Genomic DNA, 25,147 nt, shown 5'->3' on the forward strand with positions numbered 1-25,147 from the left:
TCCAAGATCCACATTTTAGTTTCTGTTCCTTGAGCAGCACATTTTGTTTCAGCTGCATTTTCCAAAGAATAATAAGTATTAATGACTTCTTTTATCTGTACTTTATTCTTTAAATTTAATCTGTGTAACAATTCTAAGAGAGAGATTATGGATCACGTTTTAAAGACGCAGAATCCAGACTTGGAAAAGTTAAATAATGTGTTGAACCATATAACATAGGCCCTGTAACATAAGTCCCACTTTTAAGCTCTTTCTTTTAATCAGTGTGTTCTTTTTTTTTTTTTCATCCTGTTTCTTTCTTCCTACTTTCTTATAGTTGTATGATGAGAAAATATGAATTATACAGATGTAATACTTCTATCATAAAGGTGCTAGAAAAGATACATGTCTCCTCTAATTTAGGAGACATGGCGACTAATTTTTAGAACTAATTTTCAGAACATTTACAAGTACATCTAACCTCTTGCCTTCCAGTCTTACTACATCTGTGCTGTATTATTGCATAAATTACATATATGTTTCACATATAATGCTATATTTTCCAGCTACATATGTAAAATTTGTTTGAAACATTTTTTATTTGAGGAGGTATACCTTTAGGATAGGAAAATAGGAAAGGCCATATACTCTGAAACTTTAAGAGAGGTAGGAGTCTGATAATTTTTAGTTGCATTATTTTCACTGCTTGTAGTTTCATATTTTCCTATGACAAAACATGTTTGTGTAATACTCTAAATTTTAATGTCATTATATAATCTAGGTACTTTAAAACTCAGAAGTTGGCCTGACAGATATATAGAATTGCTTATATATCAGTAAGCCAACATACTTATTATCAAAAACCTAGCCCTTCTTCAGATGCATGGAAATGAAACCTAATATCATTAAACTAATTTGCATTTGAATATTGTGTTAGAATATTTTAAAGGCTTTTCTGAATTCTTGATTATTGATTTACCATATGCAAAGATATTAAAATGGACATTTGACAGCTACACTCCATTATTTTATCTAAACACACCAAGTTTTGGCATTTACAGAGTGAGTTGTAGGCTGTAATAGTTTGTCTTTTTCTTTGTAATAATACTGTGTATGATAAACAAGGGATTCCCTGGTAGCTCAGCTGGTAAAGAATCCACCTGCAATGGAGCAGATGAACAAAGATTTAAATCTCAATTTCTTGTTGAAATGAGACTTTCTATTTAATATTGTTAAAAATTCCATTGAAGTAATGTCTTATGGGAATGTCCTACAAGTCATCGCCTTCATTTTTGACGTAACTGTTCCTTTGGTGCGCCGTGTTGTCTCCATGTTTATTGCTTGTAGTGTCTATCTGTGTGTCAGTTTGTCTAGGATATCTCTTTATGTCGCATAGCATCATTGCATGAAAACAGAACTTATGTGGGAGTTACCTTGGATACAGCTTAGAATCACCAGTTTTCATCACTAGATGGGTGATGAATATAAAACAGATCATTTATACCTCCAAAAATATGTAGATAAGCATAGTTAATTCATCTAACAAATAATAGTACTTGCTCTGTGCCCTGCACTATTACAAGCATCACTAAGGCTACAGCAGTTACAAGCAAACAAAAGTTCTGCCTTTTGTCAGCCACACTATGAATACTAAACATCTGGAAAATGCAAATGAAAACACCGTAAGAGACTTCTTCCCATCATGATGGATTAACCAGTACCGGACTTGCCCTCCCACTGGAAACAGCTTGTTTCAGACATTGGACAGTTGACAGCATGGTAATGTGGTGGAGGAGGAAAGTAGGTGAATCCTGGCTTTTTGCCTAAAGGTATTCTCCTGATGATGAAACTCAAGCAGAGAATGGCAGTCTTGCTGAACTGAGGAAACAGAGATCAGAAACTGGGATTGGTTAGATGTAAACTATTAAATATAGAATGGATAAACAACAAGGTCCTATTGTGTAGCACAGGAAACTGTATCCAGTCTCCTGGGATAGACCATAATGGAAAAGAATATTTTTAAAAAGAATGTATATATGTATAAAACTGAGTTACTTTGCTGTACAGCAGAGATGGGCACAACATTGTAAATCAACTATATTTCAGTTTAAAAAAGAAAAAAAATTGGGAATTTACAGAGTACTGAAGAATGGGGAGCTTAACAGAAACAAAACTACAAAGTTCTGCATGGGGCCCTTTTGAGTCTGTAACATAATACTGAATTGCACATCGGTGGGGTGAGATTCCAGGAGGCTGAAGAAGGAATAAATCCCTAACAGTTCTTAGGGTTCTCCCAGAAACAGGAGGTTTTTTTCGTTCTGACCAACCAGACTGTTGAGTTCTCATTAAAAACCTGGAGCATTCAATAGCAGTTCAAGAAAGGACTCACTTTGGCAGTAGTGCTAAATATCTTCAGAGTAGAGGGTTACTTCAGACCTGCCTAAACAACGGTTTTAAAATAAGGCTCAAGAAGATCAGACTGATCAGCTAGGGACTGATATGCTGTGGACGGTAAGAAAACAGCTGCGTAGCCTTCCTGGTGAAAGTCAAGAATGAAGAGGATGTTGGCTTCCTTTGTTAATGCATCCTTCAGATATCCCTGAATGTGGAAGAACTTGGACGCAGCCTAAGTATCCTTTCTAGTGTTTTCCTTTTAACTCAACTATGTTCTCAGCATATTTCCTTGGATATTATTTATGAACAGTAAAGCTGGAAATTAAATCATTATAGTCTAATTATAATGATGATTTATACAGTGTTTGTTTTCTGGAAGTCTCAGTCTCTCAGTGAGATGATTTATAGTGTGATTAACTTTTATATTATCCATGAGTGCTTTTTAAAACTCACATTTAAGACATTTCTTTTATTAAAGCTATTATTTATAATTCCTTCTTTGCTTTGATTTTCTACTGTATATATCCTTCACTAGCAAATAATTAACCAGATACCATGTGTACTGCAGTATTCTAGGCACTGTAGTCTAAAGAATTGTGCATGCATGAAAAGAATTGTGTATATTTAGGCTACTCCTAATTCTTAATGATGTATGTGCAGCCAATTTAAAAGGAAGGGGCTAAGTTTATATAGAGTTTGCTGCTTTGTTCATTAGTTCTGCATCTAATTTGTATGAGGGCTTCCCAGGTGGCTCAGTGGTGAAAAATTGGCTGCCAGTGCAGGAGACACAGGAGATGTGGGTTCAATCCCCAGGACAGGGAAGATCCTTTCGGAGAAGGAAATGGCAACCCACTCCAGTATTCTTGCCTGAAACATTCCATGGAGAGAGAAGCATTGTGGGGTCGCAGAGAATTGGACACAACTGAGCATGCACCCATTTAACTTGTACGAATTTCAAAGCCATTTTGTAGAATATGGCAAAGAATACTACACATTCACCAAAACCTATTCCTCTTTCCTCCTGAGCACACAGTAAACTATATATCCCAGCCTTCTTTGCAGATAAATGTGCCATGTGACTGAATTTTGACTAACATGAGTGGAAATAATACATACCAATTCCAGACTGGGCTATAAAAGCGTTACACATGCAGTTGTTTTCATCTTGTAACTTCTGAACTTCTTCGGAAGACTTGAAAGATCATGGAAAGGGAATAACATTGTAGCTATTCCAGAAGTCAGAATAGGCTAGACTGTTCTGTCATAACAAAAAAACCTTAAAAATCTCAGTGGCTTAATACAACAAAGATCTATTTCTAGTTTAACCAGCAAGCCTGGCAGCTCTCCAAGACAGCTGTCATTTATGCAATAACACGGCAACCCAGACTGCTTCAGTCTTGCATCTCTACCATCTCAACATGCTATCTCTTTATCACTTTTGTGCCAGAGGAAGAAACAGACTGAAAAATCGTACAGGGACTGTGTCACCTCTGCTCTTTTTTAATAAGCTGGAACTAGGCATGTAGTCATCAGAAGCTGGCAAGGGGAATGCCGAGAAAGGAATGACGGCTGCAGGGTGCTGGTAGGCACCAGTGAAGTCTACTATACTATGTAATTCAGTTTCCTGCCACTTTTATAGAGTATGTAAAATCATCTCTTCCTGAAATGAGTGCTGCCTGTTGAAGGACTATATTCAACTGTGAATAAAACAATACAGTATTCTGAATCAACAGTCTATAATCTACCACTTGAGTACTGTGATCTTGGGCAATAGATCTTTTGAGTCTATTTTCCCACTTGTTATGGGTTTAATTATGAAGGTTTAATGAATTAGGTATGGGCTTCGCTGATGGCTCAGACAGTGAAGAATCTGCCTACGATGCTGGAGACCTGGGTTCAATCCCGGCGTTGGGAAGATCCCCTGGAGAAGGGAACGGCTACTTATTCCTGTCTTCTTGCCTGGAGAATTCCGTGGACAGAGGAGCCTGGCAGGCTGTAGTCTCTGGGGTCTCAAAAGAGTCGGACACGACTGAATGAGGAACACCTCCACTTTTCAATGAGTTGGGTAAAAATATAAATAAAGGTATAAAATAAACTGTTATACACATGTTAGCTGTTGTGTTATTGGTTATTCTATAGCTTTTTGAAAGTGAGCTATTTGTTTTTAGAGCTGTGTATACAGTGTTAGAATTAGGCTCCAGCAACAAGTTAGTTTCACTAACAGAAGAGGCTCTGGAAGTCTTTTCCCACTGATCTTTCTAAAACAAAGTTTAAGCATATTTTTCTACTGTTAGAATTCTCTTTCTACAAAATTATTTTTACTCTTTTTAAAAAAATTTTTACTCTTAATTTTGCTTTGCTATACCAAATAAGGTCAGAGCAAAATCATATTTTTTATAAAGCTTTGTAAGAAAATGATTATCAATAGATGTAATATTGGGAAAATATTAGTTTTTAAACTTCTTTATTTAGTAAAACTTAAAATGCTATCATATCAAACTAATTTTTAAAACAAGGCAACATGTGATGTTTATGTAAGTGCTTAAACTAAATATGAATAAACTAAATCCATAAATCAAATAACTATCACTGCAGATCTCTTGTAGACTGTTGGTGTAAAATCTAGCCACAGGCACCTAAACTAACCTTTTTAGGTCTCTTGCTCTTCTCACAGCTTCTTTCCTAATTTTCTGATTGAGTTTGTAAATGAGTGCTATTAACGTCTGCTTTTTTAAACTTGATAGAATTCACTAGTGTTGTCAAGTGGAATTGGGCTTTTCTTTATAGGAAGATGTTTAATTATTAATTCAGTTTCCTTGCATGTAACAGTCTATTCAGATTTCCCATTTCTTAATGAATCGGTTTTGATCATTTGTGTCAGGAATTGTCCATTTCATCTAAACTGTCTGATTTCTTGGCATAAAGTTATTCATAACATTCTCTTATAATCTTTTTCATTTCTGTAGAGTTGATAGTGATGTCCTGTCTTTCATTCATAAGTTTTGGTAATTTGTGTCTTTGCTGTTTTTCTTAGTCAGTCTGGTCTAGGATTTTTCAATTCTTTGTAGGTATATAGTCTTATTTTTGTAAAATATTAAAGTTCTGTGTATCTTTAAAATATAATGCATTCGTTTTGTTTGCTTTTTGTTTATTGAAGTATAGTTGCTGTTGTTTTTCAGTCTCTCATTCGTGTCCAACTCTTTGCAACCCCATGGACTGCAGCACGCCCAGCTTCCCTGTTCTTCACCATCTCCCAGAGCTTGCTCAAACTCATGTCCGTTGAGTCACTGAAACCATCCAACCATCTTGTACTCTGTTTTCCCCTTCTCCTGCCCTCAATCTTTCCCAACATCATGGTCTTTTCTAATGAATTGGCTCTTCACATCAGGTGGCCAAAGTATTGGAGTTTCAGCTGCAGCATCAGTCCTTCCAATGAATATTCAGGATTGATTTTCTTTAGGATGGACTGGTTTGATCTCCTTGTAGTCCAAGGGACTCTCAAGAGTATTCTCTAACACCACAGTTCAAAAGCATCAATTCTTTGGTACTCAGCCTTCTTTATGGTCCAACTCTCACATCCATACGTGACTACTGGAAAAATCATAGCTTTGACTATACGGACCTTTGTTGGCAAAGTAGTATCTCTGATTTTTCATACGCTGTCTAGGTTTGTCATAGCTTTTCTTCCAAGGAGCAAGTGTCTTTTAATTTCATGGCTGCAGTCACCATCTGCAGTGATTTTGGAGCCCAAGAAAATAATGTCTGTCACCATTTCCATTGTTTCTCCATCTATTTGCCATGAAATGATGGAACCTAATGCCCTGATCTTAGTTTTTCTAATGTTGAGTTTTAAGCCAGCTTTTTCACTCCTCTTTTACCTTCATCAAGAAGCTCTTTAGTTCCTCCTCACTTTCTGTCATAAGGGTTGTGTCATAGTTGCTGTACAATATTATATAAGTTACAGGTGTATAATATTATATGTTGGAGGTATACAATAAAGTAATTCACAATTTTTAAAGGTTATGTACTCCATTTAGTTATTGTAAAGTAATGGCTGTGTTCTTTCTCTATGTTGTACAGTATATCCTTGTAGCTTATTTTATACCTTATTATGGGTTGACCAAAAGGTTCATTTGGATTTTTCCATAAGATGTTACAAAAACCCCCAAACTTTGGCCAGCCTGATAGTCTGTGCTTGTTAGTCCCCTACCCCTATTTTTCCTCTCCTCTTTTCCCTGTCTCTGGGCTTCCCTGGTGGCTTAGATGGTAAACAATGTGCCTGCAGTGCGGGAAATCCAGGTTGGATCCCTGGGTCAGGAAGATCCCCTAGAGAAGGGAATGGGCCCTCCTCCTTTGCCTCTCGCTATGGGTAACCACTAGTTTTTCCTCTTACATTGTGAGCCTGCTTCTTTTTTGTTATATTCGCTGGTTTGTTGTATGTTTTAGATTTCACATGCGAGTGATATCATACAGTGTTTGTCTTTCTTTTTCTGACTGAGCATTATTGCCCTTCAAGTCTGTCCATGCTGCTGCTAGTGGCAGGATAGTATTATGGCTGAGTCGTGTTCTGGTGTGTGTAAGCGTGTGTGTGTATGTGTTTGGTGTACCACATCTTCTTTATCCATTCATCTGTTGATGGATGCTTAGGTTGCATCCATATCTTGGCAATTGTAAATAACACTTCTAGGAACATTGGTATGCGTGTATCTTTTAGAATTGGCTTTATATATATATATACACACACACCTGGGAGTGGAGTTGCTCGGTCATACGGTAGTTCTCTTTTTAGTTTTCTGAGAAACCTTCATATTGTTTCCGACAGTGACTGCACCAGTTCACATGCCTTTGAACAGTGTACACGGGTTCCCTTTTCTCCACATCCTCACTGACATTTGTGACTGTGTTCTTTTTGATGATAGCCATTCTGACATGTATGAGGTGATGTCTCATTGTGGTTTTGATTTGCCTTTCCCTGATGATTAGCAGTGTTGAGCATCTTTTTATAGGCCTATTGGCCATTTGTATTTCCTCTTTGGAAAAAGTCTATTCAGTTCTCCTGCCCATTTTTAAAGATTTTTCATTTTGTTCATATTTTCAAAGAACTGTTATTTCATTACTGTCCTCAGGTTTTTAATTTACTATTTAATGCTTCTGCTCTGAAAAAAATTGAGCCCTGATATCACATCCTCTAAATTTTGGTCAGTAGACAGCTTTATGAATGTATTCATGGTATTCTCTGATTTTAAAGTTATTATTTGCAAATAAATACTACTAATGTACTATCTAATGTCTAGGTTGGTCATAACTTTTCTCTCAAGGAGCATGCATCTTTAATTTTGTTGCTGCGGTCACCACCTGCAGTGATTTTGGAAACCAAAAAAATAAAGTCTGTCACTGTTTCCATTGTTTCCCCCATCTATTTGCAATGAAGTGATGGGACCAGATGCCATAATCTTAGTTTTCTGAATGTTGAGTTTTAAGCCAATGTTTTCACTCTCCTCTTTCACTTTCATCAAGAGGCTTTTTAGTTCCTCTTCACTTTCTGCCATAAGGGTGGTGTCATCTGCATATCTGAGATTATTGACACTTGCTCCTTGGAAGAAAAGTTATGACCAACCCAAACAGCATATTGAATAGCAGAGACATTACTTTGCCAACAAAGGTCCATCTAGTCAAAGCTATGGTTTTTACAGTAGTCATGTATGGATGTGAGAGTTGGACTATAGAGAAAGCTGAGTGCCAAAGAATTTATGCTTTTGAACTGTGGTATTGGAGAAGAAACTCTTTAGAGTCTCTTGGACTGCCAGGAGATCCAACCAGTCCATCTAAAAGGAAATCAGTCCTGAGTATTCATTGGAAGGACTGATGCCGAAGCTGAAACTCCAATACTTTGGCCACCTGACATGAAGAGCTGACTCATTGGAAAAGACCCTGATGCTGGGAAAGAGTGAACGTGGGAGGAGAAGGGGCCGACAGAGGATGAAGTAGTTAGATGGTATCACCGACTCGATGGACATGAGTTTGAGTAAGCTCCAGGAGTTGGTGATGGGCAGGGAAGGCTGGCGTGCTGCGGTCCATGGGGTTGTGAAGAGTCGGACATGACTGAACGATTGAACTGAACTGAGTATCTAATATACCATCTCAAGTTGCATTTTTTGTTACTTCTCTGTAGCAGTTGGCTGTGTTACTGTTCGTAAATGGTTGTTCTGTACTTTATTGAATTATTTATTTAAAGTTATTAATGTCATTTTAGTTATTTAGGTTTCACTTGTTTAGAGTTTTTTGTTTTGTTTTCATTATTAGGAAGTTAGTATTGAAGTCTTTAGGTGATAGATACTTTCTTTAAAAGAACTTACTTTGGTATTCAAATCCCTAAATTTTCAACAGACTGATTGAGTATTTTCTCTGTACTTGGATAGCTGCTGTATTCTTTGTATTATGTTCAGGTGAGCTCCTTTTCATTGGGACCATATTGCTGTAAGTTGATGCTGATCAGCTATCTTTCAATTTTTTTAGAAAGTAGATACAGTTGCTGTTAGTCTTGGAAATTGTAAAACTACACATTTCTTTTTCCTCAAATAAAGTAAATTCTGAATTTCTTCTTTTTAAAACTGTTCGCTATGATCAGTGGAGATAGGGAGTGTTGGTATGAGAGTCCATCACGGATAGCTAGTGGCCACACATTGATATTTGTGTTGGTAAACACTGTTGACTTCACTTTGCAACACTGCACACATTTCATATACTTACATTCATACAGGTTTCAAAGAGATCAGATTTCAAATAGTCTGTTGTCAGAAATAAATATGCATATTGTGTTTCTAATAATATTAATGTATCTTTATTCAGATTTAAAATAAATGTGTTCTGATTATTTGATACTTCACAGAATAGTATGGGTGTAAAACAACATGCAATCATTTTTGTTTGTAGTTTAGAGTCAGGAGAATGGGGAGACTAACGAAGGTAATACATGGTATTTGGGGAAGAAGCAAGGAAAAGAGAAATGTAGAAAACATATACTTCATTTTTTATAATTTATAGATGAAAAGAGAACCAGAAAGGTACTTTGCCAGCTTAATGTTAATTTTGTAATTGGTTGGAACAGTAAAGTTTTATTTTTCATTATAATGTGTCAGAAGCTCTTTCTACAGTGGACTAGCCATTATTTGATGAAGACTGTCATATCACATTTTAATTTTCTCTTTCTGGGTTGCATCTGAGGGTGTTCATTTCTTTTATATGTTTTTTCTTTTCTATAAATAGATACTTTCTTCTTGCTAAAAAACAGGAAACTATAGAATTACAGTTCTTTCTTTTCATCGGCTTTTCACTTATATCTAGCCTGTTTCACATTGTCAGATTCTATTGGTTTTTCTCTCTCAATTTTTTTAAACTTGTTTTTGATCCCTCTGTTTTAAGGGAATCATTTGTTTTTTGTTGCATAACTAACAGAAGTTCCATGGCATTCTTCCTTTATTCAGGGTGTGGTTTATGTCACCGTTTAAGCACCGTTATGAGAAGAGGTTGGTCAGGATACTGGATAGATTGGAAAGATACTATTCTCACCATTTCCCAGTTTTAAACCACCATTAGATTGGGTTAAGAGGGAGGAAATAAAGAGTATCACAAACAATGTCTCTCCTTTTACCCTTGCTTCCCACCCTCACTCCAGGAAATCCATTGTTACTCAAAGGTTTATTTTTCTAGTAAATGTTTAGGAACTAAAATATTATGAATGTTATAAGAGTGTGCCTATGAAAGCTCCATTAAAAACTTTTAAAAATACAGTTTTTTCTTTCCAAAAAAATTTTCCACTCTCTCTCTCTACTTCCTTAACAGTTAAATTGTTCATATCTTTCCTCCCAAGTTTTCTTCTAAGAATTATATAACTTTAACTTAGATTTAGGTCTTTGATCCATTTTGAGGTAATTTTTGTATTTGGTATAAGATTCCACCTTCATTGTTTTGCATATACATATCCAGTTTTCCCAACACCATATATTGAAAAAATTGTCCGCTTTAAATGGTCTTAAAATATTTGTCAAATCATTTGACCGTAGGTTTTATTTCTGAAATCTCTATTCTGTTCCATTGTCTATGTGTCTGTCTTTATGCCGGTACCACACTTTTAATTCTGTAGCTGTATAGTGAGTTTTGAAATCATAAAATTTAATATCTCCAACTTTGTTCTTTTTAAAATTATTTTAGCTATTCAGAGTTTCTTGAGATCCATATGAATTTTAGGATGACTTTTTTATCTATGCAAAAAAACCTCTGGGATTTTGATAAGCATTGCATTGATTCTATGGATCACTTTGGGTAGTATTGCCATTTTAACAATGTTAACTTTTACAATTCATGAACAATGGTTTTCTTTCCATTTACTTGTGTCTACTTTATTTTCTTTCAGCTACATTTTGTAGTTTCAGGGCTTTGGCTTCCTTGATTAAATTTATTTGTAGGTATTTTTTGTTGCTATTTTAAATTGAATTGTTTTCTTAATTTCTTTTCCAGATTGTTCACTGTTAGGGAATTTTTGTATGTTGATTTTGTGTCGGACAACTTTGCTGAGTTTATTTATTGGTGGAATCTTTAGGACTTTCTATATTTACGATTTTGTCATCTGTGAACAAAGATAATTTTGCTTCCTTCTTTCTAATTTGGACGCCTGTACTTCTTTCTCTTGCCTATAACTAAAACCTTTTTATCCTCCTTTCACATTTGACAGTGAATTTGTCTTTAGATTAACGTTACTAGTTCAGTTCAGTTCAGTCACTCAGTCGTGTCCGACTCTTTGCAACCCCGTGAATCACAGCACGCCAGGCCTCCCTGTCCATCACCAACTCCCAGAGTTTACTCAGACTCATATCCATCTAGTTGGTGATGCCATCTAGCCATCTTATCCTCTGTCGTCCCCTTCTCTTCCTGCCCCCAATCCCTCCCAGCATCAGAGTCTTTTCCAATGAGTCAACTCTTCACATGAGGTGGCCAAAGTATTGGAGTTTCAGCTTTAGCATCATTGCTTCCAAAGAAATCCCAGGGCTGATCTCCTTCAGAATGGACTGGTTGGATCTCCTTGCAGTCCAAGGGACTCTCAAGAGTCTTCTCCAACACCACAGTTCAAAAGCATCAATTCTTCGGCGTTCAGCCTTCTTCACAGTCCAACTCTCACATCCATACATGACCACTGGAAAAACCATAGCCTTGACTAGACAGACGTTTGTTGGCAAAGTAATGTCTCTGCTTTTTAATATACTATCTAGGTTGGTCATAACTTTCCTTCCAAGGAGTAAGTGTCTTTTAATTTCATGGCTGCAGTCACCATCTGCAGTGATTTTGGAGCCCCCCAAAATAAAGTCTGACACTGTTTCCACTGTTTCCCCATCTATTTCCCATGAAGTGATGGGACCGGATGCCATGATCTTCGTTTTCTGAATGTTGAGCTTTAAGCCAGCTTTTTCATTCTCCTCTTTCACTTTCATCAAGAGGCTTTTTAGTTCCTCTTCACTTTCTGCCATAAGGGTGGTGTCATCTGCATATCTGAAGTTACTGATATTTCTCCCGGCAATCTTGATTCCAGCTTGTGTTTCTTCCAGTCCAGTGTTTCTCATGATGTACTCTGCATAGAAGTTAAATAAGCAGGGTGACAATATACAGCCTTGACGTACTCCTTACTAAGTATGCATTTAATCTCAGAACCAACTTTGTGAAAGTACTTTCTTGGTACTTTATGTTCACTCGTCTTTATATTTATCCTTCAGTTCTCATTTTCCTGGTCCTTGCTTTGTTTGATCTGGCTCCATACCATTCTCCCATGAGTATCTGAGTCTTATTCTAGTTTCTCCATAGAAGTTCCCCTTTGCTGTGAAACATTTAATGAAGACAAATAATTAAGTAGTTATTAAAATTTATATTTTAATGTCTTTATAGTTGCTTGGGGCTTCCCTGGTGGCTCAGCTAATAAAAAAATCCACCTGCAACGTGGGAGACCTGGGTTTAATCCCTGGGTTGGGAGGATCCCCTGGAGAAGGGAATAGCTATCCACTCCAGTATTCAAGCCTGGAGAATTCCATGGACTGTATAGTCCATGGGGCCACAAAGAGTCAGACACAACTGAGCGAATTTCACGTATAGTTGCATGAGCAAGGTGTGTTTCAGCATCATCCACAGCATCTCAGTTTATAGAGGAACCTACACAGATGGGTTTTCTTTTTCACCATTAACATTTCTTTATGATCTATCTGATTGCTCTTCATCCCCTGTCCTCTACCCCTCAGTGATCTTGGTAAAAATTAACAAGTACAGACACATTGGTCTCTCTTCGAAATAGGCTCTGAATGATGGATACTTTATAACTTGGGATTGGTTTAAAAAATAAATAAATAAACCCATAACACAAGAGTTGTAGTGCTAAAAGAGTGATTGAGAAGAAATCCTAACTTTTACCTATAGATGTTAATACTTTCAGAGACGAGGCCTTGATTTCTATTTTGTTTCAACTTTTTTTGTTAGATGAAGTCTTTCAGAGATCCATTTTCATGAGGTATTTATAGATATCTCTCTCTAATCCGGTGTCCACAAAGTTTAGTGTGCTTTAGAATCACTTGGAGGGTTTGCTAAGCACAGATTGCTGAGTCTGTACTGTCTCAAGTTTCTGGTCCTCAGCTGGTTTGACATGGGGTATGATCATTTGCATTTCTAACAAATTCCCAAGTGATGCTTTACTGCTGGTCCGGCACCACAGTTTGAGAACTAGCGGTCTAAATCATACTGTTTAACTTTCTATACCCACATAGTTCTCTTTGTCTGACTTAGACCATTTTGACTTGGGTTTTCTACCGCTTTCTAAGTTATAGCATGTTTTCTTCAACGTTATTTCCTTCTCAGTTTAAAAAATTTGATTGGTAATATCACTGTTCTTATCATTCCCTCATGGCATCTTAGACGTCTTTGTTTTACCCCTCTGTCACAGACAGTTCAGACTTTCCAAAGCATGCTGCATCTGCGATGGTGGTGATGATGACGATAGCAGCAGAAGCAGTGATGAAAACAGCTGGCATTTATAAAGGATGTTCTGTGCTGGGCACTTCTCTAACCATTTTATTTGAGTTAATTCGTGTAATCCTTGCAACTGTCCCATGCTGTAGCTACTGTTATTAACCCCAAGTAACTGATGAGGAAACTTAGGCACAGAAGAGCTCTCACAGCTAGGAAAAGGTGGAAGAGATGGGATCCAACTTAGGCTTTCTAGTTTCAGGGCTCAGATCTTTCATTCCTCTGTTATCCAGTCCTTCCCTACTATGCTGTTGAGTTGACCAAAAAGTTCTGTTGGGTTTTGCAATAAGATCTTATACCACGTTATGCTGCTTCTCCATTCTCTGTCTTGAAACCATGTGCTTACCTTGTTTTCTATAATCATAGCCTTTTTGCCCCAGACTTAGTAAGGCTAACTTGCCCAGTTTCTTATTACCTGTAAGTGCTAGAGCTATAACCTCAATCTTTCAAATGACTAAGCCCATGCTCTAATAGGATTCCCTGGTGGCTCAGATGGTAAAGAGTTTGCCTGCAATGTGGGAGACCCGGGTTTGATCCCTGGGTCGTGAAGATCCCCTGGAGAAGGAAACGGCAGCCCACTCCAGTATTCTTGCCTGGAAAATCCCACGGATGAAGCCTGGCAGGCTACAGTCCATGGGGTCACAGAGAGTCTGACATGACTGAGCAACTTCAGTATACTCTAATCAGTATGCATCCTCTGCCTACAGTATGCATCTCAACTCAGCCGTATGCCCAAACTCAAGTTTCTTACAGCATAGGAATCATATACCCAGTATTGGTTCAGATTTCAGATTAGTGGTTTCCTGTTATCTTTTATATCACAATAAAATACCTGGTTTGGTTTTAGAGTCCCCTTTGTTATTGTTTAGTTGTGAAGTTGTATCTGACTCCTTTGTAGCTCAGTGGACTATAGCCCGCCAGGCTCCTCTGTCCATGGAATTTCCCAGGCAAGAATGGAGTAAGATGCCATTTTCTTCTTCATTAGAGTCCCCTGCTCATCTTATTTCAACTACTTTAAAAAAACTGTTTGGTAAACCCTTTGACACAGAGTTCTTCTACCCATCTGATTCATCTTATATACCATTTATTTTACAGCAAAATGTATTAGCATTCTAGGCTTCGAAACTGCTGTCCCATCTTTCGTGCTGACCAATTATGTTCTCCACCAAGTAGTGTTAAGCATCTTGGACAATCTGTCATGCTTGTGATTATACCTTCTGTGTGTGTTTGACTTAAGATAACACTAGTTCTCTATAATTTGAGTGAGAGCAACATTATAATCTACCTTATAAAATAACACAAATTCATTATTAGATATGTACAGTGTCCCATAGATGACAGAGATGAAGGTAGAAAAGCAGAAGTAAATGTCCACTGTGAACTAAAAAGGTAACAATTGGAATTCCCTGAGAAAAGAAAACAGAGAAGTCTACATGGTATTGAATTTTCCAGATCTCTAGGATCTTGATTTTCCCCCTTGACTTCATCTCATAATTCTTAAACATTCTTCCTACCTCCCTCAACTTCTCCTACCATCCTTCAATTTCTTTCTTACATATCTACCCTCAGTTGCTGATTTCTGTCTGTCTACTAGCCCTAAATTTCATTATAAAAATTGTTATTAAAATTTTTAGATGTATAGAGTCCCTTGAGCAGGGACCAGGGCTGTCTTTGTCAGAACTCAGCAGGTAAAAGAATTATTCTACTGCCATGATAAAATAATAAAATTCTAGGAAAGGACTTAAGAGATTTAAGAATTAAACTATTATTATAAAGTAAAAAATAAAATTGATGTGTTAAGAGTAAAAAAAATAATTTCTCCTATACAAAGCAATTTTGGATAAATAAAATGTTTTATTATTTTTGGATTGGTGAGATTACAATGAAAGAGGTTCTAATATTGGCTGCAGATAAAGTAGCCTGCAGATATGCATATAAGTCACTTGAGATCTTCATTTGTGATAGTGATTTTTTAAAAATAGGCTCAAGTTTTACAGTTAACAGAGGTGAGAATTCTGCTGTTCCAAAGCTTGCTTTTAGCAGAGAACCATTCTGTTAGCACCCTCAGTCTTGGTTGCCATGGAGACAGTAGACTTTATTTTAACATACACTTAAAATATACATACATACCCTAAGATTTAAGTATGATTTAGTTGACTGTAGGTTTTGAGTATCAAAAATACTTTCTATTTTTTAAAGACTTTGTATTTTTGACCTCCAAAGAAAATAAAGTAGAATTCTGGTCATGGTAATGACAAAGTTTTACATTACTTTTTACAAGGTCTTTTAGGAATAACTTAGAATCCCCCTGTGAATCAGTAACGGATGAGGATTTTGAAGAACATGCCGAAACTTTTGATAAAAGAAATGTGATCTTAAGCACTCACATGTCTGGAACACCTATAGTTATGATACAGTGTATATAATGCATACAAATCAATTTCAGATTTGGCTGGTACTTTTGCCACCAGTATTATACTAAGCACATTCATCCTATTACAGTTTATTTAATAGAATTCAGTTTAAAAGTATCAAAGCAGTCTTCATAATTATAACTTTTAATATATTTAACTATTTAAATGTATATCAGTAATATTCCTTAACATTTTTGCCTAAAAATCATTAAATAAAATTTACACTAGCTTTTAATATGAAAACTTTCAATTCATGAATTATGCTATTTTCCTTCTTTCATTCCTTATAAGATTGAGTGAATTCCATGGCATGGAATATTGCTGTTCCATAGACCTCATAATTATATTTGTAAGCAAATCACATCTCTTTATCTTTAGCAGCCAGTTGCAAACTCTCATGGCCTAGTTAATATCTTAGTCCACTAGCAGTTTTGACTTCTTACCTAATAGCTGAGCAGTTAGGTAATTGATTTCCTTGTTAAGCTAAATAGGTTAACCCTACTTAAGGTAGTTATCACAACCCAGTATTGTATTGATAGTTATTTCTGGATAAAGAAAACTTTTGGTTATGTTTATTATAAACAAAATCTTAAAGCTTAGTCCGATACTTTAGTCAGTTAATACCTGCATTTAACAGCAAAGGAAGACAAAATCAGAAAACTCTTTGCTTTATAAGGAAAGAGAAAATAGCTAAAGGTAATAGATTAGAGAGTTACAACTTACACTCATAGTTTTGATGATTAGGTTTTAGCTTTTCCAGTTTGCAGTGACTTTTTAACAAGACCCATCTCCTCTATGAAGAATGCAGTTAATTTTTTTCTGGCACAAAAAAAAAAAAAAAAAAAATAGGGTAACCTGATCTGAGTCTGACAGAGTGTGTCGTTCATTTAAGTGCTTCCATCTGTTGCCTGCTGTTCCCCTTACTCATGACCCCTCTATGTTTCTCTTTCCTTTCTCTTTCCCTGTTTCTCTTTTCTTTTTCTTCCTTTCTTTCTGTTTTCCTCTCTTTTTTTTTTCCCCTCTCCCTCTCTCTCTGTCTCTTTTTTTTTGTCCTTAGCCCCTCTGAGGAAGGCAAAGTTTGTTGAGAGCCCACGAATTCCAGAATCCGAGCTTGGCTCACCAACCCTCACTTCAGCTCAGAAACTGGACGTGGATGCATACTGCCCTGGTAAGCGTGCATGCCAAGTATCTGCTTTGAAAGAGGGAGGTTTGGATCAGGCCCATCCAGCAGAGCAGCGTTTTGCATGTATATTATTCATAAAATCACAGCTGTTCTCTCTTGTGCAACTGACTGTGTATTTTCCTTATTAGAGCAGTTTCTACTGAACATCCTTTTTGATTATTGATATAATTGTGTAGATATTGAAAACAGCTTCAAGGATAATTTTCAAAAGAATCAAAATAATTCGGTAGATACATTCTCAGGGTGCTTTGTGTGACCTGAGATACTTGAAGAAATTTTGCTTTGGCCACGTCCACTCAGCAGTGTTCAAGTGTGAATAAAAATGTCGATTCAACCCTAGTCCTTTGCATATGATCTTTGTTGTTTTTTGGGGGTTTTTTTGTTTTTTTTTGTTTTTTTTTGTTTTTTTTTTTTTGCCGTAATCCCTGTTGGTTTTCTGAACAGTTATAGAAAATAGTTGTGATGTTGGATACATTATATTTGAATTAGGAAAAAAAAGTTACAGTTTCCTGATTTGGACTCCTGGACACTCACTGTTAGAAATACCTCTTCTCATGAATGGCCTGTAAGCACATGTGGGAGTTCACTAAAACCCTTCTTGTGTGGGAGCCAAGCTGACACAGACTCATTATCAATGCCTAGATTCTTCCAAACTTAGATGAGTTGCTTGGCAACATCCTTTACACTTACTCTGCAGTGAGTCTATAGAGCTGTGTTAGAAATGTTCACAGCTCTAGTTGAGTATACAGATCAGAGCTTCAGTAAAGAACTTTAGAAGACTTGTTTTTAGGTCTTTTGTTTATTCCTGCTCATTAAAATCAATGTTAAACCACAGTGGATACAACTACTACATATTTACCATACTAGAGATTAGCAGAATAAGGTGATTTCTAGTTCTAGGTAAGATATCAGTAGCTGTAATCTGAAATGTCAGGCTAATATACCTCTGAAGCCAGGTAAGACATGTATTTTTTTTTTAAAAGACAGGAGGCAAAAAACTTGAGGCAAACCTAATCAGAGACATTTGATTTTATGAACCAGCTTTGAATATTGAAAGACCTTGGGGATTTCGCTTTCAAGTTGCAGAACCCTGGTCTTCCTCTGCTGTTGTAAATGACTTTCACTTTTAAATCAATCACAGGTAGGTATTAGAAACTAGCTGTTCTGTTTCTAAAAGGAACGAAGTAGCGTCCTAAAATGACACAGTAGCACATTGTTAAAAGAATTCCTGTTTTGAGGTGTTGTCACGTTTCTTGGACATTGGAATATTATACTCTGCATTTCTTCATGCAAATTTTGTATAATAAAGTAAAATAATTAAATGCACTAATTCTCTATTCCTGCATTGAGATTTGGAAGAGAGGTTTGGAAGAAAAGAGAGATATTTTCTTTTTCAGATTTGCAAATCAGATTTAGTGTGGGGGGACTAATTTTTCACTTCCTGATTGCCTATCTGACATCTTTAACCTAATCTAGTGATTGTTACTGTCAAGAAGCAAGGGAGCTGCTGTTATTTAGAATGCCAGTGCTGAATCACTGTGAAAAATCTTGTCCATGTTATTACTTCTGTATATTTTCCACAAACATGAATCTTCACTGAATTGGAATTGAACCAAACTAAACCTCAATTAACATTTTCAGAAAACCAGGAAGAAACTAAAACACATTGCCAAAATGTTAATTGCCATGCTCTGCAGTCTCCTTTTCTTATCTGAAGCAGATTTAAGGCATAGAAACGTCTTAGTGATTTGTTCTTTTATAATAAATTCTGTGAAAATAAGTTTCTGCAGAGATAAGATTAGTGACCTGAGGGTTGAAGCTGTAATCTTCTACATACTACCAAAAATTAATAATAAACAAGTAAATTTAGTATACTCATAAAGCAAACAAATAATCCATTCTTTCTGAATTTCTCTTACATAGGATATACTAGCAGAATAATGATCATATTAATATTTTATGATATACTCATACATAATAACGCAGTTAAAACTAGTGATCTGATATCTTCCTGCTTTATTTATTATCACATGCAAATTTGGAGAAAGAGTATATGTCACAGAGGCAACGAGCATCAGCTAAAGGTTAAATGAGCCCTGGTTCTCACATTTTAGCATGCTTCTCTGGTGGCTCAGTGGTAAAGAATCCGCCTGCCAATGCAGGAGGTACAGGTTCAGTCCCTGGGTTGGGAAGATCCCCCGGAGGAGGAAATGGCAACCCACTCCAGTATTCTTGCCTGGAAAATCTTATGGACAGAGGAGTCTGGTAGGCCACAGTCCACGGGGTTGCAAAGAGTCTGACATGACTTAGAGACTAAACAACCACAGCAGCAAGAATTGCCTGGAGGATTTCTTCAAAGGCAGATTGTGGGACCCAGCCCCAGAATTTCGGATTCAGTAAGCCTGAGTAGGTTGAGAATTTGCTTCTCTAACAAACTCTCAGCTACTGCTGAAGCTGCTGGATGAGGTGCCATACTATGAGAACCAGCTGGGTTACAGGGTGGCTGCAGGCTGCAACCCATCAGACTCATTCTGCTGTTGACTTCTGAGGAGTAATTGGTGACGTTGTTTCTTTATTATCCAGACCTCAACATTTTGGTGTCTGTATTTTAGGTGGGAAGAAGAAAGCTTTTATTTCTGAGAAATAGAAATGTATTTTCCTTGGTTTGTCTTTTGATCCATGGTATCTGTGTACCTATAACTAGTTTTCAGTGTTGTCCTGCAAGGAAAAGGAAATTGTGGATCAAATCAGAGCAAGTTGTTGATGTTTGGTCTATAGGGACTGGGGAAAGCTACAATGGGGTATAGGTATTGATTCAGATTATTTGTCTAATAAACTGAGGGATTCAGTCTATATAGCATTAGATTCTAGAATACTTGGGTTTTACTGTCCCTCAAATCAGATTTGTTGTATGCAGAAAATGTGCGGAACAGTATGAGTAAACAGTATGTTTTGGTTCTGCAACTGAAACCATAGAGATGATCGATGATGTTACATAACTGAACTTCCCGAGTCGGGGAGATCAAGCGAATTGTATTTGATAATCGCCTTACAGTGAGGAAATTAGGACCTAGAGAGTTTAAGTGATTTGTGTGAGGGTATAAGCAGGATTTATTGTTGAACTCTTTAAGTGGACACAGTGTAGTCCAGAAATACAGTGCCCCTAACTCTATTACTGTGTGAAATTCTATAAGCATCCCTTGCTTGACCCTTAAATTAAAAAGTAGAAAATTCAGTTTTTAAGTATGAGACAAGGCTGTATTCTCTTTTTAGGGTAACCAACTGATATCAGTGATTTCAGTAAAACAGTTGCCTAAATAAAAGAACACATTTGTCCTACCCTCTAACTTTTCTGCCTACAGCATTGGTTATTAGCTGTGTGATTTTAGGCAAGTCACTTAACTTGTCTCAGCTTCAGTTTCCTCATCTGTAAAAATGGAAATGGTAATCTTAAATCAGATTAATAAATACAGAGCACTTAGCAGAATGCTTGTTTTATAGTAAATGCTTATAAATGTTAGCTAATTTTGTTATTATTATAGTGATGATCCTGAGTGTATAACACAAGATCTTAAAGTGTTTTTAAATAGGACATACAAGATGTAAAGGTTTAGGGTAATTTTTAGTTAGAATGTGTCTGCCTGTGTTTCAATTACAGTCTTCCCCTTAGTAGTTTTGTGATCTTGAACATGTTGTGTAATTTCTTCGTGCCTCAGTTTCCTATCACAGTAACATTACGTATAACATGATGTTACTTGATAATTTAACAGATTAAATATATATTTGCATAGATACATGAATACACATTCAAAGGAGGAAATATCCAGAAGAATACACCAAACTAACCTTGGTTGCCTAAAGAGGGAGAGAATTGGAATTCTGTTTGTTGTCAGAGGAGAGAGTAGCATTCGTGAGATAAGAACATTATCTTATGTTAGCAGTGGTTGTAGCTGGCTGGTGGGATTACAGGTGATTTTTCTTTTCTTTATTGGGCAGTATGTGTTAGTTTCAGAGAGCTCGGGTTCTGAAATTAACTCTACATTTAATTCCTGACTCTGTCACCTACTAGCTGTGTGACTACATGTAACATTCATAGCCATAAATTCCTTGTAGGATTGTGATTAAAAACAGCTCTTTTTTTAACAATAAATCTTATAGAGTTGTTAAGATTAAGTAAAATAATGTATAGGACAAATGCTCAGCTGAGGTGAAATAAATAAGAAACGTATTACCCTTCCTGTTGTTCATCATCATCATCATTATACTTTTCTAAAATTTCTGCAGGGAATTTGTATTGAGATTTTTCAGTAATCAGATGCTACTAAAGGATAGCAAAATTCCTTCTTAGTTTTTTCAAGCTTTTTATGTTGCACATTTTAACAACACATAATTTCAGGTGTAGGAATGAACCTTGATACAGATGCCAGGCCAAGTTGACAGTTTTATAGGACTTTTGATACATGTGCAAGGTTAAGAGCCAAAGTCCAGACCAGAGTTCTGAAAATAGACAGGCTTTTATCCACAGCAGATACTTTCAGAAGAATTTGAGATTAATCTTTTTGTAATAGATCCTTTTGAATCTCTTTAAAAATGGCACTGTCCTTCAAAGGACAATGTTATTTAAGGTGACAACAAAATTAGGATGTATTTGAAACTCAAGAATGGAAGAGGGTTTTATGATACTTTCTTACTTGAAGGTGCATATTCATATTTATATAGTTTCATTCATAAAAGACTTTTCATTTGGATTTCTTAACAGCATTGTGTGTTCTATAGCACAAGTGCAAACCACTGTACATGATGAAATATTTCACATAAAGTGAGTAGTTCCTTGATTCTTCTTTTCCCAACTCCTGTGTAGTCACGGTCATTCCACTTAGAAGAAAAGGATGATCTGTTTTCTCATCTTCCGTTGTTTGTTTTTCCTGAAAACATTATCAGATGTTACCTTTATTCCAAATGGTTTGCCATTCTTCTTTACTTTGCTGTGAATTTTATACTTTAGAGATAAAACCCTCTGTCTGGTTTTTGATTGGTTTATGGGTACCAGGAGCCTTTTTCTTGTAATTCACAGCTTCTATTATCTTGAATTTGTATTTCTTATGTCTACTGTGTCAAAAACACAGGTATACTGCAAGATTTTTAACCAGAGTTAAACTGGTGAGTTTTGGGGTGAAGGGTTTCTAAACCCCTTAAAATTATATACAAACACTGTTCTACATGCACATATGTACTTCTTTCTGTTAATATAACAGCTTCTCAGAGCGATCTGTAACACGTCTTTCCCCACTTACCCGCCCCCAAAAAGAAGGAGAAAAGAAATGCCATTATAAATGTTGAAATGAAATGAAGGTTGTTAATGGTACAACTGTTAGAACAACAACAACAACAACCCCACCTAAATGTTGGGTAGTGGACAAACTTATAAATCAGATGAAGGTAGAAATGCACTGCAGTGCTGCCCTAACCAGGATGTGAACGTCCGTATAACAACTAGAGAGAGGAAGCAGAGAGAGAAACAGGAATGACTTCAGTATATCTCAAGCATGAGAGATACTGCCTGAAAACTGATTATGAGCATAAGCACACCAAAGAGCTAGAATAAGAGAATGGATAGCTTTTCATCCACATACTCCTTTATCAACTAATAAGTTCTTAACATGTTAGAAAGTTCTTTCAGTGGACAGGTGCTTTATTGAATAGAACTTTTCACTTTGAACATTTTTAGTTGTTTTCATGATTTACATTTTATCATTATTTAAGGCATTAACCATCTTTTTAAATCAAAATATAGTGAATTTACAATGTGTGCTAATCTCTGCTGTACAGCACAGTGACTCAGTTACACACATATAGACCTTCTTTTCTTAATGTTCTTGTCCACTATGGCTTTTCACAGGCGGTTGAATATGTAGTTCCCTGTGCTATAGTAGCACCTTGTTGTTTATCCATCCTCTGTATACTAGTTTACATCTGCTAACCCCTAGCTCCCAGTCCTTCCCTCCCCCATTAACTGTCTTTTAACTGACCTTTAGATTAACTCTTCTCAAGGTGTTTTGCATCACAAATTATAAAGACTTGGCCTGTAAGTATGGTGCTTAGATCTGTAATTTAGCTAGATATCCAAATGGAAGTTTTTTTATTAACCCTAAAACCTGTCTATCTTTGGGTTTTTTGAGGCAGTGAAATACACTAGTTTAGACTGCAGACCTGAGAGCCAGGCTGCCTGTGTTCAAATACTGAGTCTACCACTTTGTGCTTGTATGACTTTGGGCATATTACTTACAATGATTAATTTCCTTATCTGTAAAATGGGGATTATAATATTACCTGTATCCTAGGAATGCTGTGAAGATGTAATAATTACAGTATATAAAATAATGACAATTATGTGGTCCAGAGTTAGTTTTAATAAATCTTAGCTACAGTTAAAGTGTTCCACAGCCTTTACTACTTTTCCTCTAAGAATGTTATGTGTGGAACTTTCCTAATGGTCCAGTGGTTAAGAATCTGCCTCCCAATACAGGGAATGTGGATTCAGTTCCTGGTTGGGGAATTAAGATTCCACAGGCTGTGAGGCAATTAAGCATGTGCACAACTAGAGAGAAACCTATATGTCACAACTAAGATCCAGTGCAGCCAAATAAATAAATAAATACTGAAAAAAGTGCTGTGGGTATGATTATCATTATCCTTTTTATGAGAGCACTTCACAAAGAGGATAAAGTTGCACCTACAGCCTGCTGTCACTGGCCTGTTTTCATAAGCAGTCTATGTATAGATTCTAAGCTTTGTGAGTTTTGGTTGTTTTTTTTTTTTTAATGAAGGCAGCTTTTCATAGTGATAAGTAGCCCTGGGATCATATAAACTCAGCTAACTCTAATCATACCACTTACTGGTTGTATAACTTTTATTATTTAGTCTTCCTAATTTTCTGGTTCTTCATCTGTAAAGGACAGAGAGTAATATCATGTACTCCATAGGGTGTTTGTGATGATTGATTAAGATAGAAGGTACTTATTAGAACAATGTCTGGAGCATCAGTTATTATGATGAATAACATCTCTCACATATATATGTTTTTCTAAATTTATTTCTGAAAAAAATGCAGTTTTATGTTCTTCTTTCCCTACGCAATATATATATGTTCCTGCAGCCGAGTATTCATGAAAAATTCAGTGGGAACAAAGAAGAGACAGAAAGATATTCTTGACTTGTGTTTTGATACTCAAGAAACTAGAGATTTTAGGAATTCTGTATTAGATGTCACCACTGCCATCCTTTGTCCCTAAATCACTTGAAATCCTCTTTGTTTCTCTGTTTTTCCTTGTTTAGAAGTTGTTTGTTATCACATTTAAATTTAGGGAATTCCCTGGCAGTCCAGTGGTTAGGATTTCATGCTTTCACTGCCAAGGGTCCAGCTTCAATCCCCAGTTGGGGAACTAAGATCCCACAAGCTGCCAGGATCATCCAAAAAAAATAGCCTAGGCTGTAGTTATCTCAGGGCTCAACTGGAGAAGGCTCCTCTTTCAAGTTTATGATGCTTATGTTTGTTGAAGGATTCGGTTCCTCTGGGCTGTTGGAACAGAGGGCCTCAGTTCTTAGCGGCTTTTACCAGAGGCCGCCCTCAGTTCCTTGCCATGGGTGCTTATCCACAGGTGACCTCACCCATGGCAGCTTGCTTCCTGAGAACGAGCGAGATGAGAGAGACAGTTTTTTATAACTTAGTCTCAAAAGTGGCATCGTATCACTTTTTGTTGTATTCTTTTCATTAGATGCAAGTCACCATGTCCATCTCACACTCATGGGAGTCAATTGAAATTTTAAAGAAAGTTGTTTAAATGAAGCAATGAATTCTTCTGGTTTTTTCTGTATATTGATACATGCTATTCTGTATTCTGCTTCCCTGGTGGCTCAGATGGTAAAGAAATCTGCCTACAATGCAGAAGACCTGGGTTCGATCCTTGGGTTGGGAAGATCCCCTGGAGAAGGGAACGACTACCCACTCCAGTATTCTGGCCTGGAGAATTCCATGGACAGAGGAGCCTGGCAGGGTACAGTCCATGGGGTCACAGAGAATAGGACACAACTGAGCAACTTTCACTCCACTTCATTCTGT

At 36.6% G+C, this 25,147-nt stretch overlaps 1 protein-coding gene across 7 annotated transcripts in view; it reads left to right on the forward strand.

Annotated features, from left to right (window-relative positions):
* Positions 1-25,147, forward strand: part of TANC2 (tetratricopeptide repeat, ankyrin repeat and coiled-coil containing 2) — a 371,608-nt gene that overhangs the window by 166,323 nt on the left and 180,138 nt on the right. For 3 of the 7 annotated variants that reach the window (XM_042256150.2, XM_027974357.3, XM_042256153.2), the window contains exon 5: positions 16,903-17,013. The exons of the other annotated variants lie outside the window; for them this stretch is intronic. In XM_042256150.2, coding sequence (XP_042112084.1) covers positions 16,903-17,013 — 111 coding nt within the window. The remainder of the gene's footprint in view (positions 1-16,902; positions 17,014-25,147) is intronic. 7 annotated transcript variants of the gene reach the window in all.

The sequence above is a fragment of the Ovis aries genome, chromosome 11 (assembly GCF_016772045.2).
Source record: "Ovis aries strain OAR_USU_Benz2616 breed Rambouillet chromosome 11, ARS-UI_Ramb_v3.0, whole genome shotgun sequence".
NCBI lineage: Eukaryota > Metazoa > Chordata > Mammalia > Artiodactyla > Bovidae > Ovis > Ovis aries.